This window comes from Chelonia mydas, chromosome 9, assembly GCF_015237465.2.
Source record: "Chelonia mydas isolate rCheMyd1 chromosome 9, rCheMyd1.pri.v2, whole genome shotgun sequence".
Taxonomy (NCBI): domain Eukaryota; kingdom Metazoa; phylum Chordata; order Testudines; family Cheloniidae; genus Chelonia; species Chelonia mydas.
The window spans coordinates 46,347,690-46,366,627 of NC_057855.1; the positions used below are offsets into that span (position 1 = coordinate 46,347,690).

Here is an 18,938-nt window from a genome sequence, read left to right on the forward strand (position 1 = left end):
GGGTGAGAAAACCTGGATTAGTGCTGGAAATGACCCACCTTGATTATCATGCGCATTATAAAGAGAGGTTTCAAGGAGGGATGGGCTATTACCAGCAGGAGAGTGAGTTTGTATGTGTGTGTGGGGGGGGGGGGGGGGGGGGGGGGGAAGGGTGAGAAAACCTGGATTTGTGCTGGAAATGGCTCTACTTGATGATCACTTTAGATAAGCTGTTACCAGCAGGAGAGTGGGGTGGGAGGAAGTTTTGTTTCATGGTCTCTGTGTGTATATAATGTCTTCTGCAGTTTCCACGATATGCTATGCATCCGATGAAGTGAGCTGTAGCTCACGAAAGCTCATGCTCAAATAAACTGGTTAGTCTCTAAGGTGCCACAAGTACTCCTTTTCTTTTTACGAATACAGACTAACACGGCTGTTACTCTGAAACCTACTTTTCTATAGCCATCTGGCCTTGCCCTGTCACACTATGGATAGTAATTCCATGCTCCTAATAAGAATATAACAGCAGGGATCTATTATCAACCACCTGACCAAGACAGTGATAGTGACGATGCAATGCTAAGGGAGATTAGAGAGGCTATCAAAATAAAGAACACAATAATAGTGTGGGATTTCAATTATCTCCATATTGATTGGATACGTCACCTCAGGATAAAATGCAAACACAAAATTTCTCCATACTTTAAATGACTGCTTCTTGGAGCAGCTGGTACAGGAACCCCACAACGGGAGAGGCAATTCTCGATCTAGTCCTGAGTGCAGCACAGGATCTGGTCCAAGAGGTAATTATAACAGGACCGCTTGGAAACAGTGACCATAATATAACAACTTTAACATTCCTGTGGTGGGAAGAACACCTCAACAGCCCAACACTGTGGCATTTAATTTCAGAAAAATGAGGTGGTTAGTTAAACAGAAATTAAAAGCTACAGTGACTAGAGTGAAATCCCTGCAAGCTGCATGGACACTTTGCAAAGACACCATAACAGAGGCTCAACTTAAATGTATACCCCAAATTAAAAAACACAGTAAAAGAACTAAAAAAGAGCAACCGTGCCTTGACAACCATGTAAAAGAAGCAGTGAGAGATAAAAAGGCATCTTTTAACAAGGGGAAGTCAAATCCTAGTGAGGTAAATAGAAAGGAGCATAAATACTGCCAAATTAAATGTAAAAATGTAATAAGGAAAGCCAAAAAGGAGTTTGAAGAACAGCTAGCCAAAAACTCAAAAGGTAATAACAAAATGTTTTTTAAGTACATCACAAGCAGGAAACCTGCTAAACAACCAGTGGGGCCCCTGGACGATCGAGATACAAAAGGAGCGCTTAAAGATGATCAAGTCATCACAGAGAAACTAAATGAATTCTTTGCTTCAGTCTTCACGGCTGAGGATGTCAGGGAGATTCCCAAACCTGAGCCGTCTTTTGTAGGTGACAAATCTGAGGAATTGTCACAGATTGAAGTGTCACTAGAGGAGGTTTTGGAATTAACTGAGCAACTTAACAGTAACAAGTCACCGGGACCAGATGTCATTCACCCAAGAGTTCTGAAAGAACTCAAATGTGAAATTGTGGAACTATTAACTATGGTCTGTAACCTGTCCTTTAAATCAGCTTCTGTACCCAATCACTGGAAGACAGCTAATGTAACGCCAATGTTTAAGAAGGGTTCTAGAGGTGATCCTGGCAATTACAGACCGGTGAGTCAGTACTGGGAAAATTAGTTAAAACAATAGTAAAGAACATAAATTGTTGTGCAAAAGTCAACATGGTTTCTGTGAAGGGAGATCATGTCTTACTAATCTATTAGAGTTCTTTGAGGGGGTCAACAAACATGTGGACAAGGGGAATCCAGTGGACATAGTGTACTTAGATTTCCAGAAAGCCTTTGACAAGGTCCCTCACCAAAGGCTCTTATGTAAATTAAGTTGTCATGGGATAAGAGGGAAGATCCTGTCGTGGATTGAGAACTGGTTAAAAGACAGGGAACAAAGGGTAGGAATAAATGGTAAATTTTCAGAATGGAGAGGGGTAACTAGTGGTGTTCCCCAAGGGTCAGTCCTAGGACCAATCCTGTTCAACTTATTCATAAATGATCTGGAGAAAGGGGTAAACAGCGAGGTGGCAAAGTTTGCAGACGATACTAAACTGCTCAAGATAGTTAAGACCAAAGCAGACTGTGAAGAACTTCAAAAAGATCTCTCAAAACTAAGTGATTGGACAACAAAATGGCAAATGAAATTTAACATGGATGAATGTAAAGTAATGCACATAGGAAAAAATAACCGCAACTATACATACAATATGATGGGGACTAATTTAGCTACAACTAATCAGGAGAAAGATCTTGGCGTCATCGTGGATAGTTCTGTGAAGACGTCCAGGCAGTGGGCAGCGGCAGTCAAAAAAGCAAATGGGATGTTAGGAATTGTTAAAAAAGGGATAGAGAATAAGACAAGAGAATATCTTATTGTCCTTATATAAATCCATGGTACGCTCACATCTTGAATACTGCGTACAGATGTGATCCCCTCATCTCAAAAAGGATATACTGGCATTAGAAAACGTTCAGAAAAGGGCAACTAAAACGATGAGGGGTTTGGAATGGGTCCCATATGAGAAGATTCTAGGACTTTTCAGCTTGGAAAAGAGGAGACTAAGGGGGGATATGATAGAGGTATATTAAGTCATGAGTGGTGTGGAGAAAGTGAATAAGGGAAAGTTATTTACTTGTTCCCATAATACAAGAACTAGGGGCCACCAAATGAAATTAATGGGCAGCAGGTTTAAAACAAATAAAAGGAAGTTCTTCTTCACTCAGCGCACAGTCAACCTGTGGAACTCCTTGCCTGAGGAGGTTGTGAAGGCTAGGATTTATAAAAGGGTTTAAAAGAGAACTGGATAAATTCATGGAGGTTAAGTCCATTAATGGCTATTAGCCAGGATGGGTAAGGAATTGTGTCCCTAGCCTCTGTTTGTCAGAGGGTGGAGATGGATGGCAGGAAAGAGATCAATTTGATCACTACCTCTTAGGTTCACTCCCTCTTGGGCACCTGGCATTGGCCACTGTCGGTAGACAGGATACTGGGCTGGATGGACCTTTGGTCTGACCCAATATGGCCATTCTTATGTTCAAGTTTGGTTATAAGGACCTTAAACAGCACTGATAGCTTGACCCACGATCGTGCTAGTTGTTTGTGGTGCTTATGGTCAGTGAATGGGTGGGTGTCTCTCTTCCCTTCACAAATTCTTCTAAATTAACATCCCTGCACTGTTCCCTTCATCTTTTTGATATCAAAATGCATTTGAATTAAACCCAATCTGTTGTCAATCATTCAGCACATAATGTATGACACCTTTAATTTATTTTCAGCAAAGACTGTATGGGTATACCAGCATATTTTCAAATCAGAACTACATGAGAATACATGGCATAGCTTCACTGCTCAGATGGGGAAGCAGGTGCTCTCTGGACACATTTATGAGGCTGAATGCTACAGCTGGCAAGAGCCCAGAAGTCAGAGGTGCTGACAAGCAGGCTGCCTCAACTGGCTGGAGCTCTCTAATGATGAAGCGGGAAACAGTGCACTGATAATCTAGCTAGAAAAACAGCAGTGGGAGTGATGGGGTCGGTGTACTAATGTTGCTCCCCTCTACCGTATACCAGTCTGTTAACACAGGCACAGGAAAAATGGGACATGAGAGCAGAACTGTTCATCAAGTCCACAATACTGGGGGGGGGGGTGGGAGGGGAGAGAACTGAGTAAACAGATTTAGACACAGCACATTAGTGCTTACATCTAGTTGCTAAGGTATGCTGACAAATACCATTTAATACTCTTCTAGGATTTACTATACTGTGTGTGTGTGTGTGTGTGTGTGAGATTTAGACCACAAGCTAGCATTTTTATTCTTCTAAATTTCAGATTTGTGAATGAAAACTAACAGCCCGTATGCTTACCTTGCTTCCAGTAACAAAGGGGTTGACAACCACTTTGCAGTCAGGGACGTTGTCACTGCTTTAGAATCTGCCTTTGCTAGAGAAGAGCTGAACCAGATTCCAAGAAGTGCAATAAAAATTCCCATTTTATAGAAAATGCCTAGAGGGGAAATAAAGAAATAAAGTTTGTCTCTGAAACATTCCATTTATAATGTTTAGGGGGCGTTGTACAGAGTCCTAGTCCACCTAAAATGTAAGTCCAGGTTCTATTGGAAATTGAATGGCCTGTGTTATGCAGGAAGTCAGACTAGATGATCATAATAGTCCTTCCTGGGCTTAAAATCCAAGAACCTAAGAATACAGGAGACAAGGATTGTAAGATTAGACGCCTCAGCTACAGCCAAGACTAAAACCATGGGAACACAAGGGCATGATAACCAGCTTTTTTGCACATTTATTCCTAGATTTGAAGGTCAGAAGAGACCACTGTGATCATCTAGTCTGACCTCCTGCATAATATAGGCCACTGAACTTCCCCAAAATAATTGCTGTTTGAACTACAGCAGGGGTTCTCAACCTTTTTCTTTCTGAGGCCCCCCGAACATGCTATAAAAACTCCATGGCCCACATGTGACACAACAACGGTTTATCTTCATGTAAAGTCAGGCTGACATTAGGTGGTAGCAAGCAGGGCAACTACCCAGGGCCCCACACCATAGGGGGGCCCTCGAAGCTAAGCTGCTCAGGCTTCAGCTTGAGGCCCGGTTGGCAGAGCTCAGGGCAGTGGGGCTTTGGCTTTCTGCCCTGGGCCCCAGTGAGTCTATTGCTGGCCCTGCTTAGTGGACCCCCTGAAACCTGCTCACAGCCCCCCAGGAGGCCTCAGACCCCTGGTTGAGAACTGCTGAACTACTGCATATGTTTTAGAAAAAACTTCCAATCTTGATTTAAAAATTGTCAGTGATGGCAAATCTACCACAACTCTTGGTAAATTGATCCAATGGCTAATTATCCTCACTGTTAGAAACTTATGCTTTATTTCCAATGTAAATTTTGTCTAACTCCAACTTCAAGCCATTGGATTTTGTTAGACTACTGTCTGCTAGATTGAAGAGCCAATTATCAAAATTTCTTTCCCCATGTAGATACTTATACACTGATCAGTTCACCCTTTAACCTTCTTTGTTAAGAAGCTCAGTCTGTTTAGCTTGAGACTGTCACCATAAGGTATGTTTTCCAATCCTTTAATCTTTCTTGTGGCTCTTCTTTGAGCCCTCTCCAATTTAAAATCCTTCTTTAACTGTGGACAGCACAACTAGACACAGTATTACAGTAGATGTCACACCAGTGCCAAATACAAACTCAAGTTACCCTCCCCACCCTACTCAAGATTCCCGTTTATGCATCCAAGTACCGCATTAGCCCTTCTGGCCATAGTGTCTCACTGGGTTATCATGGTGGATATTCATCTGGACATGGACTCCAAGTCTTTTTCAGAGTCTCTACTTCCCAGGATAGAGTCTCCCATCCCGTAAGTAAGAGCTACACTCTTTGTTCCTAGCTGTATACATTTATATTTGGCCATATTAAAAGACATTGATTGTTTGCATCCAGAATACCAGGAGATCCAGAATGCTTTCAGACCTGTCCTCTTCATTATTTGCTATTCCCACATTTGTGTAATCTACAAACTTCATCAGTGATATGTTTGCTCTCCATGAGCTGGAAGAAATGTCAAATAGCATAGGGCTAAGTAACTATCCCTGCAGGCCCCCACTAGAAACACACCTGCTTCATGATGATTCCCATTTACAATTACATTTGGAGACCTATCAGCCAGTTTTTAAGCCATTTACTGTGTACCATATTGTTTTGTATGCCAAGTAAAATGCCCTGTGGGAGTCTAGGTATATTACAAACAGATTACCTTTATCAACCAGTTGAAATCTCATCAAAAGCACAAAAAATAGTTTGACAGGATCTACCTCCCATAAACCCATGCTGATTGGCATTAATTATATTACTCATCCTCTAATTCTGTGCGTCCTGTATCAATTCTACATTTTTACTGCCAGAGACCCCTCCTCACATACAGTGTGCCCTAAAAAAGGCATTCTACAAACTGGTCAAATTTAAATCAGGTGTAAGACTAAGTTTCTGACTCTTTATGGTTATTAAAAATCCTACACCCATTTCATAACTGTAGAGATTTATTGTTAGTGTCCTGACCAAAGTCAGACTCTAGGGTGATGGGAGCCAGATAAGATTACATAGAAGGCCCAGTTAGATTCAGTGGGTCCCTTCCCTCAGGGATACTTGGGAAGTAGCCAAGTTGGCAGCATGTGAGATTGCTGCAGCACTTCACTTTGGGCTTTCTCCTCCCACACTGTAAACAGTCAACATTGTTGTCTAACCCCCTACTTCCATGGACTTTAACAGAAGCTCACATGATGGGCCCTTCCTATCCCAAACTATTGCATATCGTTGCAGTGTACGGTTAAACAAATCTCATTCCAGTGATGACTCTGTGGAAACAACACTTATAATCTCACTCAGGTCAACTCCTCCTTGCAAAGTCAATTTTAGTTCTGTGGAGTTTATTGTGGAGGAATCTTTTGAGTAGAACCTTGTCTTTTAAGGTTTCATAGACTGCACATGTACAATTAAAGATCTCATGCCATTTGTTTTTTGGTCAGGTAAAGGCATGCCCTCATGTTCTTGAAATAAACCTTCCTATGCCTCATAAAGATGGGGCAGATCTCTTATTATAGTTTTGATACGTAACAGAAAAATGAACTGTGTCCTGTCTAGTGAGTATGCTGGCACAGCAGCAGACAATCTGTCATGGACAAAACCACCCCTGCTGTGGAGATGCCGTACATGGTTGTTAATAATAAGACAATGCATGAACTATTCTGGTCAATGGTGGACAGCAGAACTCCTAGGAAACCAACCAACCTGATCAGAAACATGGCGGGGTGGCCTGAGAATGATGAAGGGGTTGAGCTCCCTGAATATGGTAATAGCATGAATGACTGAGACACACAGAACTTGCCATGGTCTCTGTGAGACAACTGAAAGGAGAATAGGCTGACCTCAGACACTATAAAGTAGGTGTTTGTTTTTAATAAGCTGCTGAACTATACTGGAAATGCAGTTTCCTCCTTAGAGAAAGAAGCAAGCAGATACCCCATACCCAAGGGTCCTGTCAAGTTACAGAGGTCTGTGAACCTATACACTATACTCTGGAATCTGTCTAGAAATCAGAGACTCACAGGATTACACTCCAGGGAAAGGCCCCTCCCTTGGGCAGCAACTCAAAGACCAAAAGAAGGGACACAGGTATTTATTTAGAATTAATAACTAAAAAGAGACCTATTCAAGGCTCTGGGAACCCTAAAACATTGACAATACAAATTAAGTCCCAGCAGCATTTAAATCAATTCAGCAAGAGCTCAACCTGCCCCTTCGAAAAATCTCCTTTCTACATGTTCACGTAGGAAGCACAACCTCAATCTTCTCCAAAAACACATCAAACAGCTGTCCTGTGCAGCATGGCCCGAAGGTCTCCAAATTCCAACTATTTTAGACCAAGGATCATTGATGTTATACATCTATATAGGACCCAGTTTGGGAAACATTTACTAATGTGAATAAGCACATTGGTAAAATGGGCTGTTATTTGTAGTCTGTTTTAGAATCTGTGGGAATGAAAAGCAATATATACAGGTCAAATATGAACTGTGTCTGAAGCAGAACCTGGCACAAGAGAGTTTGCCTCTGTGAAGTCCATGTTCTTAAGCATGGATCTGGCAGGATGTCAGTAGGTGAACAGATTCCTCTCAAACCCCTCATTCTGGAGCTCAGATAGAACACATTGGGGTGATAACAGATATGCCATACGTGTTATGACCTACTCCTAAACACTCTGCAAGAATAGCAAAGGCTGGGAGATAGCTCCAAGAGGCATCCTATAAAAAGGAACCAGGAGAAATTGACAGACACTGACACATAACAAAAGTTGCAAAATAAGGGTATCCACATACAGGTGTGTCACAATCACTAATAAATACTGTTTAATTAGATATCATGTATTTGGTACTGTATACTTTCTCTATAACTTGTAGCTAAATTCCATGTATCCTGAGGCACAGCTGATGGGAATAACAGGCTAGGAACCATCAGACTCCCTCATAACTGCTACTAAGCCTTCACAGTTAAGTCAGGACAAACCCAGGTTTCTTTTCTGCATTGGACATCCACCATCACAGCCCCTCATTAAGTCCAGTAGAAATGGAGATCTGGATATTCACTTCAGTGACTGTATTTGTGTATGTTCCAAAGGCACTGGTGAGACCACAAACCTAATAAATAAGGTGTCTGACTAGAACCACTACTTTGAACACAAATTATTTGCTTTAACAGGATGGAGATCCCTTCTAACAAACAACCTAGCTCTTCTGAGTTCTAGACCCTAAAGAACTCTACAAAAATAAGTATATCATCTCCATTTTATAGATATTGAAACCAAGATTAAGTACTTGTGCAAAGTCACACTATGAGCCACAGACAGTGTTGGAATTTGGGCCCAGATGTTCTGACTCCTAGTCTAGTACCCAAATTTGTTTCCACACAGTGCATTTTAAAATCAAATATAAATGAACCTGTAAATCATATTTCTTCATTAATAATAAAGGGGGAGATTTTCAGACAGAAAGAGGAGGGAGATGCCTAACTCCAATTGACTTTCAGTTGGAGTTAGATTGCTCAACTCCCCAGTGTGCCTTTGAAAATCTCCCCCAAATTGTTTCAGATGTGTGAATAAAAAACAGGATAGCATTAGCACGGTTTGGAAACTAATATATTTCCACTGAAGCTAAAAGTCTGTCACCACATTAACACAATGTACAAGACTGTACAAGACTCTCATTACAGGAAAGCATGCTCTCTAGTCCATGTATTGTAACAGGAGTGCCAAGGACTGTTGTGGTGCAGAGTTGCTCCATCCCATAACGTGTTTTCTACACTATTGGTAACTTGTTCAAACAGAAATGAACTGCGATGCAATGCATGACTCACTGCAACCCCCTGAGCTCCAAGCCACGCTAATATCAGGTAGCACTTCACATCCTGAATGTGCAAACAGACACGGCTTGCACAGGTAACGCTCTCCCATTACAGCACAGTCCTTGTCCCAGACTCTGTGCTGGCCAGCCCCACGGATGCCAAGCTGAACAACGACAAGCACAGCAGATGGCAAGTGACACAGAAGATGGTCAGCGGGAACCCGCGAGGTGTGAACCAGGGCGAAGCCCGGCCCCAAAACTCCGTCCATGCAGAACACGACACACGAGCTGTGACCTGCCAAACATCACGCTGCGCCAGAGACCTGCCCGGCCACAGACACTGCCTGGGGTCTGCCTCCCCGCGACAAAGCTGGATCCCCTCTCCACCCCGCACGGAAACGGCAGGCTCCCCCTGTTCCTCACCCCAGCCCCCACAGAGAAGGAGCTGCCCCATACGGACAGCCCAGCCCAGCCCCCGCGTGAGGGACACGGACCGGCCGGCTCTGTTGGCGCTGAGGGGCCGCTCGACCCAGCACGTGACCCACACTCCAAAGGAGGGGGCACGCGCTGCCTAAGGCACCTGCTGTGCGAACGTCCCGAGGCCACGAGCTCCTGCGGTTATTGCACCTGTGAGCGGCCGCCACGCTCCCTTCCGGCTCCAGCCGCCTCCGCTCCTCCGGGTAGGTTCCTTCCGGGCAACCTGCTTCCGCTTCCGCCCGGAGGCCGGACACAGAGGACCGACTGCCATAGAGAAGAAGCAAGCAGCGACAGGAAGTGGCTAGAGCGTCGCCCCACACCCATCTTGACTGTGGCGAAGGGGAGGCGGTTGTTTTATGGTGGGTGTTTTACCGCTGGTTCTGCCAGCCTGACAGCCAGCGACGGCACGGGAGTCCAGACCACGAGGGAGGGAAGGAGCCTAGGAATCTTCAGGAAAACTGCTCCCTTGGGGAGAGACACGTTACACTCTGCCTGGAAATGCCTCCACCTCCCCCCCATATAAGTCAGCTCAGCGTGTGGCCAGCAGCAGCCCCTCAGTTCTGCTGCCCTCTGATCTGCACTGTTGGACCTGTCTAGTTTGGGTGCCCAGTTTTAGACCCCTACAGTACAGCACAGCCTGCTTTGCTGAGGTGTGCCCCCCACAACTGCATGAAGTATGGGAGCCCCGGTTGCTCAGCATTTCTGTATATCAGGCAATAGGTGTCTAAAGATAGGCACTGAAGTTAATACTTTCTGAAAGTTTGCTCCTAGGTGGGAATTGACACCCACATAACTGTGAAGCCTCAGAGCTCGGGGGGCAGGCTAACGGCAGCAGGCTGTTTGTGTAACAGCAGAGCTAGGTGTGGGATTATAGAGCTCTTAAGATCTGTGTTACTATATATTCCTATACCTGTTGCAGGTAATGGAAAAATTTAGCTTATTGGTATCTGGAGTGGAGGATGTTTTGCACCAAGCCAAGGAAATCAGAACTGCACCTTTAAAAATCAAATACAAATGAACTGTGCAACTCCTGTATATCCTATCTATTCATTAATAATAAATGGGGAGATTTTCAGACAAAGAGGAAGGAGATGCTAGATCCCAGAAATTGAAAAGCCTTTTAGTGTTTTTCAGATGCATTAGCAGAAACATGAGGCCAGAGGGGATATTATCCAGGCCCAGATGGAAGTGAGCAGGACTGTATGCAGGTAAAAGCCAATACCAGCAAGGCTAAACAGCCACCCAAGCAGACTTTGTAACAGAACAGACTAAAGCCGAACTTGCCCACACTAAGATCAAATACATCAGAGTAACAGAAGAACTGAATAGCAACCGCACAGGATATATTGGGTCCCGCTGCGGATGTTACTGCCCAGGCTGCTATTGCTGAGGACTCAGTAGCTGTCCAGCAAATAGTGGTCAAGGACACAAAATCCACCCAGCCTGATAGAGGCTCAGCAGCTTAGGGAAAAAACCCAAACCCAACAATCAACATCCTCAGTGGCACCACAGAATTGGTGGTAGAAGTGCCTATGTTATCACTAAAATATATTCTAAGTAACCGCCACACTGCAGGGCCCCAGAGACAGTGCTGCCAACCTTCCCACCACTGGAGCAGCCACCTCTGCCCCTCAGAGCCCCAGCCTGGTTCCCATCCCAATCTCTGAGAAAAACAAACCATTTAAGCCCCTTCAAAGTGCCCCCCAACCTTCCAGACACTCCTGACCACTACTCCCAACGCTCCCATATTACTGGGCTGAGACCTAGGAGACCTTGGTTCTATTTCTAGCTCTACCACTAGCCTGAGTGACCTTGGGCAAGTCACTTCATCTCTGTGCCTCAATTTCCTCATCTTTAAAATGGGCATAAGGACACTGATCACTTTGAAGTCTACTGATGAAAAGAGCTAAGGTCCTATTATTATCGACATTCCTCTCTCCTCCAAACCCAACCTAACAAGCTCCCATTCCCACGGCCTTCCCCTATACATGCTATACTCCTTTTCTTATTGCAAAGTAGTTCACATTTCTCTGTTGAGTCCTAAAGGGTTTGTATGGTAAAATTAGGGATTATGCAGAGGTGACTGTTTTACTGAAATGCTATTTTGTTTATATGAACTTTTACAAACGTTAATAAGATTATGAAAAATAACTGTTTGAGCAGCTGCTTACAGCTTGGTATCTGCTGGGCAAAATAAGAGCTTGCTTCAGGTATGAAGCTATATCCGCTGTGCCTGCCAAGGCAGTCTCGTGCAGCTATGGGAACCCGGGTGAACCACTGCCCAGGCTCGAACTGAAGCTGAAGCCAAAGCCCCAGCGCCGGGCACAGGGCTGCAACCCGCAAGAAGGCTCAGCGACACAGGGAACCTGGCTCTAGGCTCTCTACACCTCCACGCAAAGCACATCTCGCGAGATTACCTCATTACTACCCTGGATGCAAATTATATGTCCGTCAGGGCCCAGCGTCGCCACTGTCCTGGCCAATCATTGCGCAAGATCAGGCTCCGCCTTCTTCCGTATTCTAGCAGGATTGTCTCTGTGGCCTCCCCGGTTTGAACTACGTTTCCCAGAAACCCCTTCGCGAAGCCGTCTTAGCCTATCCCTGCGCAGACTGGGCGGGACAACGCCGCTGTGGGCGGGACCAACCGGAGCCAATCAGGCGGAGGGTGGTTGCGGCGGTGGAAAGAGAGCATCGGTGTCAGCGGGTGAAACGAGTCCGCAAGCGGCTGCGCGAGGCCGCATTGCGCGCGGGGCAGCAGGTAGGCCAGCTCAGGGACACCTCCGCGAGCGGTGCGGCCGAAAAGGGGTTTCGGAGCCGGACTCCGGGCGACCGGAGCGGACCCGGTGGGAGAGGATCGCGGGAGGCTGAAAGGGGACCCGGCTGCGGTTTCTCGGGGACCAAGAGCTGCTTCCCCGGGGGGCGTTAGCGGGGAGCTACCCGCGTTTGATTCAAGCTGCCCTGCGGGTACAAATGGCTTGTTGCTGGCCGCTGCGCTTTATTGCTTGTGAACATCCGGGCTCTGCGCGTCCCTCACAGCAATAGGGGGCGGAATCTGCCGTGGAAAATTGCTCCCTATTGGCCCGTAGGTTCTTATCCCATTGGCTAGCTCTCTCGTGATGTCATCAATAGGCTGGGCTCCCGATTGGTTGAGAGTACTAGCCTTGATCTGCATTTAATTGGCTCATGGCCCAGCGTGACCCTGGATTGGCGCAGAACTAGTGATGCCGTCTGCGCTACTCCATCCAATCAGCGGAGGCGCGAGAAGCCGGTTTATGGGGGTCCCTGCTGTGACAGCCCTCCTGGCCCGTCGCGCAGGGCTGCTCCCCACTGCAGGCCGGGGGGTGCCCGGGGCTCTCTCTCTCGGAGCTGGGGGCTGGGTAAAGCAGATGTTCCGAGCTGCTGCCGCGCAGCCCCGGGGTCACGCTTGCTGTGCTGTGTATAGAGCGCTGCCCACGTTTCCCGGGTAGTGCCTCTCTGAGAAACATCCCCTCGCCCTCCCAAATCTGGTCTCTCTCATCCACAGCCCAGCTGAACTCCGCGCTGCGGGGGATCAGACTGTGGAAACGTCGGGCACCGGTGTGTACCGCTCTCCGGCTTCCATTCCCAAGCGAGAACGTGTCTGCTTTCAAACCAGATTTTTTTTCCCCATTAAAATTCATGGTCATTCTCCAATTGTCCCGTGTTACAAATTGTCATCTCAGACCCTGGATGACATGGGAGGGATCAAATCTCATCTGGGTCAGCTCTAGCATAGTTAGTTGAAGATATTGCTAGGATTATGTTGCTTTAAAATATTCCTTATCTTGTGCAGGTGGGAATGAGTTCTCAGCAGTTTCCCCGTTCTGGAGCCCCTCCTGCGGGACTAGGACAAGCTCCACCCCCAATTTCCACCAGTGGATCTACAGGGCTGATAAACCCAACAACCACAGGTAAGACAGCTGTTGGAGTTTCATTCTTCCTGCCAAGCAGCTTCATTCTGAGGAATTTTGAGAGAATTTTATTGAGATGATTGTGGATATTTAAACACATCAAGGACAGACATGACTCAAACTCTGATATAATTAGGTATATCAATTTGAAGAATTGTAAGAAGCTCTTCTTCCACTCCCCACATGTCGTACTGGATCAGTGTGGACTGGGAATGTGCAAGTTGCCTTAGGAAAACAATGTTAGCAAAAACATTTTGACCACAAGCCCCTGTTTAGAAATTATCTAAAAAGTAAATTATAGTTGGTGTAGGACATGCTAGTTGGGCCCTCCGTTGGGGAGGGGAGAATGCAAAGAAATCACAGGTAGGTGGGAACTATAGGGAGCGGCTTCAGAGCAAACCACACAGAAGTAAACATGGACCATGATCACCTATAAATAGAACTGTATGATTAGCTGATGTATTAAAGGGACACTGTCAGAAAGTGGATTTTAAAAAAACAATTGATTTGTCAATGTTCCTTTAATTATTTGCTAAATAAGGCTATATGTCCGATAGTTTTCAAACCCACTTTAGAAATACCTGTTACTGTTTCATTATCTCCATAACTCTTGACTGGTGTTTGATGTCTTAGGTCCCAATTCTGCAATGAGGTCTGTGCTACCAGATGCCTGCCCCGACCTGGAGCTCATTGCAGGATCAGGGCCTGAGTAGTGAGAATTGCCACATTACTGATGCCTCCAGCAGTAAGTCAATCTGATCTTATAGAGTAAGATGGAAGGAAGTATGTTTTCAGTAATCAAATGCATAATTATGGTAGGAGATTCTGAGAGTTGTACAGTAAGTATAAAACAAATTCTACATAGGTTTTGATTGCCTAATAATAACTAGTGTTTAAATACAGTTTACAGCTGAGCTTCTTGTGCTCATATGAATTTATGAGATGGAAATAAAACAGAAATTCCAATTTTAGTCTAATTATCATTGTCATTGTGGCAACTTTGTGTTTTGATTGTTATACTTTTTTGCTTTGATGCTTTATTCTTATTTTTAATTAGATGAAGTGGTTGGACAATCTTGCATTTAGTGAAGTCTTTAATAAAAAATTAAATTGAATCCATGTCATGAGGCCTTAGTCATTTGCATGATGGTCTTGATCAGCTTATTTTGTTCATTTAAATTTAATTATTCACTTTAAAGAGAGGTTACAATTAGAGGTTTATTTTAAGAAAGACGATTGTGACTTGGGTTAGACCATGATGTGTGGGGATAATCCCTTAGGGCTCTAAGAGGAATGCAGAGCACACTTTGCAAGAGGATTGATGACATTCTGGAGACTTTTGTTTTTCGAGCAGGTTTTTCATACCAGGAATAGTGAATGTCTCTTGTTCAGGAGGTTTTAAACAAACTGGCTTTGTATGTATGCATTTGGCACTCCATTTCTGGGCTTGTGAGCAAGAGTGCATACTTCTTACCCATTTTTATCCTTTTCTTTATAGTTTCTTTTTTCTTTCCTCAGCAGTGAGTGATGAATCTAATCGAGAGTCAGAAGTTGCTCCCAGAGAGCACATGGGCCCTGGTGGCTCTCTACAGTCTCGTGAAGAGAAACAGGAACCAGTGGTTGTTCGGCCATACCCACAGGTTCAGATGTTGGCACAGCACCATACGGTCCAATCTGGTGCTGCAGTTACAGTGACCGCTCCGCCAGCACATCTGACTCCAGCAGTGCCACTTTCCTTTTCAGAGGGACTTATGAAGGTAAAGAGGTGGCTCATGACTGAGTTGATAGTGAAAATAAAGCACTAGAGGAGTTAATACTTTCCCAGTGTAGTCAAACAGCTCTAGGCTAATTTCAGTTGTGTTTCATTTACCTTCTCTTGACTTAAAATGTTCTTTTCTATAAATTACTTAATTTATTTATTCAGCTCTTTTCTGTGCTCTTCTTCTGTGAATATGGGCCTCTTCGGTGTGGTGCCCCTACTCCAGATGGCAGATTGGGAACCTTGCAGCCCCTAGGCAGCATTTTGTGGCCTTGCCACTTACTTTATTTCTTAGATTAAGGATGATCTAAATCAATTTTACAACCCCCCATTCCTTCCTGGAAGAGGGAGGAAAGAATGTCAGTGAGATACTCACTTGTACATATAAATAGAACATTAAAACGAAGTTACGGAGAATCATGCACAAACTAGGCAATTCCTACAGCTGGGCAGAATCCTTTTTGTGAGGATGGGGTTAAGAAGACACAAGAAGGGGACCTTTGTAAGGGATGGTTGTAACTTGAGCAAAGGGTTGATTACAGCCATTTTCTCTTTTTCCATCTAAGCCTTAACTAAACATGATCTAAGATCTAATTGGCAGAAGAAATATCGTGCAGAAAATCTAAAGGTTAAGAAGGGAAGAGAAAAGGGAGATGAAAGGTTTTTTTAAAAAGTAAATCAGGATACTGATGTCTTTCTTGTTTGGCTTTTCGGCTGTATTTGCGATGTTTGTTTGTTCTGTGGTATCTCCCAGAGTGTCTAGATGTGATTGGGGTTCTGCTGTGCTAAGTAATGTCCACAAGGAGACATTCTAAAGAGTTACTTCCTTCCAGTTTCTCTCACCTGAAAGGGACCCATCCTTCTTCCCTTCCCCTCAAAACACACACATCCTGCTAGCGCTATTGATGCAAACTTCACCAGGCTGTGATTTTTTTAGGAGAGATCTCTACTTCCTTGGATTGAATTGTCACTTTTTTTTGTTTCTTGCAGCCTCCTGTGAAGCCCACCATGCCCAGCCGGCCCATTGCTCCTGCTCCACCCTCTACAATGTCAGCTCCCACCAAGGTTCCTGGGCAGGTTACTGTAACCATGGAAAACAGTATCCCACAAGCCTCAGCTATTCCTGTGGCAACAATCAGTGGACAACAGGTTTCCTTTTTCCCTCCCTTGTTATTTACTAAAGTGGGATGTTGGCTGGAAGTTCCTCTGTCCAGAAACCATCAGTAGAGCAGGGAAACCTTGAGATGGGGATGAACTATTCCATCATTGCTCCCCAAAGTATTAGTAACCACCAAGAGTGTGTGGAGATGAGAGCAGACATCCCCAGCAATGTATAAGAAAAATGTAGCTGAGTAGGGAGATGAAGCAAGGGCCGTAGGGCCCCACCCCATTAAAACCCGAGGCCAGTGGTGGGCAACCTGTGGCCCATCAGGGTAATCCGCTGGCGGGCTGCCAGTTTGTTTACATTTGCACGGCCACACGCAGCTCCCTGTGGCCGCGGTTCGCTGTTTCTGGCCAATGGGAGCTGTGAGAAGCAGCGGCCAGCACATCCCTGTGGCCCTTGCCACTTCCCACAGCTCCCATTGACTGGGAATGGTGAACTGTGGCCACTGGGAGCTGCGGGCAGCCATGCAAATGTAAACAAATTGTCTGGCGGCCTACCAGCAGATTACCTGATGGGTGCAGATTGCCCACCACTGCCCTAGGCAGATGACAGTTGCATCTCCATTGGTCCATCTGATAAGCTGGCGCCAAATAAATCTGTAGAAATCTGCTGATTTAGGCTCATTCTTCAGAACAAAGCACAATCCCTTCTGCAAAGGTGAAGCTATCATTTTACTCTTTTAGAAAGCTACTAGTTTTAGTTTTGAGACTCCATTTGACAGAACATACAAGGTGGTAGCATACTGACCCGCAAGCAGACTGAAATAATGAGCATTTTCTTAAACTCTCCCACTGTTGCTGCTCAACCAACGGACATGCTAGTATAAATGGATGCTGTTTGTTTGATTTTTTTTTTTAAATCACCTTGTCGTCTAACTCTACTCAAAGCAAGTCCAGTTGTGGTATTGGTAAGCAACTGGTTTACACTAGTTCTGCTTTTTGTAACCCCACCAGTGCTGTCCCACACCAGACCAATAGAGGAGAACTTCTGAAAGCTCTGAGCGTAGGCAAGGCTTTGGTGTGAATGCCTGTCAAAGAGTTGATGTGGCACCTTAGAGACTAACAAATGTATTTGAGCATAAGCTTTCATGAGCTACAGCTCACTTCATCGGATGCATACAGTGGGGAGATTTTATATACACAGAGAACTTGAAACAATGGGTGTTACCATACAGACTGTAACAAGAGTGGTCAGGAAAGGTGAGCTATTACCAGCAGGAGAGTGTGGGGTGGGGGAACCTTTTGTAGTGATAATCAAGGTGGGCCATTTCCAGCAGTTGACAAGAACAGTAGGAGGGGAATAAACAAGGGGAAATAGTTTTGCTTTGTGTAATGAAACATCCACTCCCAGTCTTTATTCAAGCCTAAGTTAATTGTATCCAGTTTGCAAATTAATTCCAATTCGGCAGTCTCTCGTTGGAGTCTGGTTTTGAAGTTTTTTTGTTGAAGAATTGCCACTTTTAGGTCTGTAATCGAGTGACCAAAGAGATTGAAGTGTTCTCCGACTGGTTTTTGAATGTTATAATTCTTGACGTCTGATTTGTGTCCATTTATTCTTTTATGTAGAGACTTTTTCTCTTTCTTTTTCTCTACAAAAGAAAAAGGACACTAAACTATCTAAACTACTACATGCCACAAGGGGCCACAACAGTGGTTCCCTTAACCCACCCAGCAATATTCTTAATCTATCCAACTATGCTCTTAGCCCAGCAGAAGAATCTGTCCTATCTTGGGGCCTCTCCTTCTGCCCCTCCATCCCCACGAGCATGATACAGTTCTGTGGTGACCTAGAATCCTATTTTCGACGTCTCCAACTCAAGGAATATTTCCAACACACCTCTGAACAACATACTAACCCACAGAGACATTCCTACCAACACTACGAAAAAGAAGGATTCTGGGTGGACTCCTCCTGAAGGTCGAAACAACAGACTGGACTTCTACATAGAGTGCTTCCGCCGATGTGCACGGGCTGAAATTGTGGAAAAGCAACATCACTGCGCCCATAACCTCAGCTGTGCAGAACACAATGCCATCCACAGCCTCAGAAACAACTCTGACTTCATAATCAAAAAGGCTGACAAAGGAGGTGCTGTCGTCATCTTGAATAGGTTGGAATATGAACAAGAGGCTGTTAGGCAGCTCTCCAACACCACTTTCTACAAGCCGTTACCCTCTGATTCCACTGAGGGTTACCAAAAGAAACTACACCATCTGCTCAAGAAACTCCCTGAAAAAGCACAAGAACAAATCCGCACAGACACACCCCTAGAACCCCGACCAGGGGTATTCTATCTGCTATCCAAGATCCATAAACCTGGAAATCCTGGACATCCCATCATCTCAGGCATTGGCACCCTGACAGCAGGATTGTCTGGCTATGTAGACTCCCTCCTCAGGCCGTACACTACCAGCACTCCCAGCTATCTTCGAGACACCATTGACTTCCTGAGGAAACTACAATCCATCGGTGATCTTCCTGAAAACACCATCCTGGCCACTATAGATGTAGAAGCCCTCTACACCAACATTCCACACAAAGATGGACTACAAGCCATCAAGAACAGTATCCCCGATAATGTCATGGAAAACCTGGTGGCTGAACCC

General features: G+C 45.0%; 2 protein-coding genes across 22 annotated transcripts in view; one reads left to right on the top strand and one right to left on the bottom strand.

Moving 5' to 3' along the window:
• UGGT1 (UDP-glucose glycoprotein glucosyltransferase 1) overlaps positions 1-9,803 on the bottom strand; it is a 96,211-nt gene extending 86,408 nt beyond the window's left edge. Inside the window, 3 exon segments of the mRNA XM_027818659.3 lie at positions 3,961-4,099; positions 9,583-9,734; positions 9,736-9,803. Of these exon segments, the coding sequence (XP_027674460.3) occupies positions 3,961-4,099; positions 9,583-9,734; positions 9,736-9,803 (359 nt within the window).
• Positions 9,586-18,938, top strand: part of SAP130 (Sin3A associated protein 130) — a 38,653-nt gene continuing 29,300 nt past the window's right edge. For 9 of the 21 annotated variants that reach the window (XM_027818844.3, XM_043522120.1, XM_027819037.3 and 6 more), the window contains exons 1-4: positions 12,085-12,237; positions 13,291-13,408; positions 14,927-15,165; positions 16,158-16,316. In XM_027818844.3, the coding sequence (XP_027674645.2) occupies positions 13,297-13,408; positions 14,927-15,165; positions 16,158-16,316 (510 nt within the window). In that variant the 5' untranslated portion in view covers positions 12,085-12,237; positions 13,291-13,296. Of the gene's footprint in view, positions 9,839-10,613; positions 10,688-12,003; positions 12,238-12,767; positions 13,056-13,290; positions 13,409-14,041; positions 14,154-14,926; positions 15,166-16,157; positions 16,317-18,938 lie in introns of those variants that run through there. The other 12 variants (XM_043522122.1, XM_007052583.4, XM_037908432.2 and 9 more) reach the window with 7 other exon arrangements.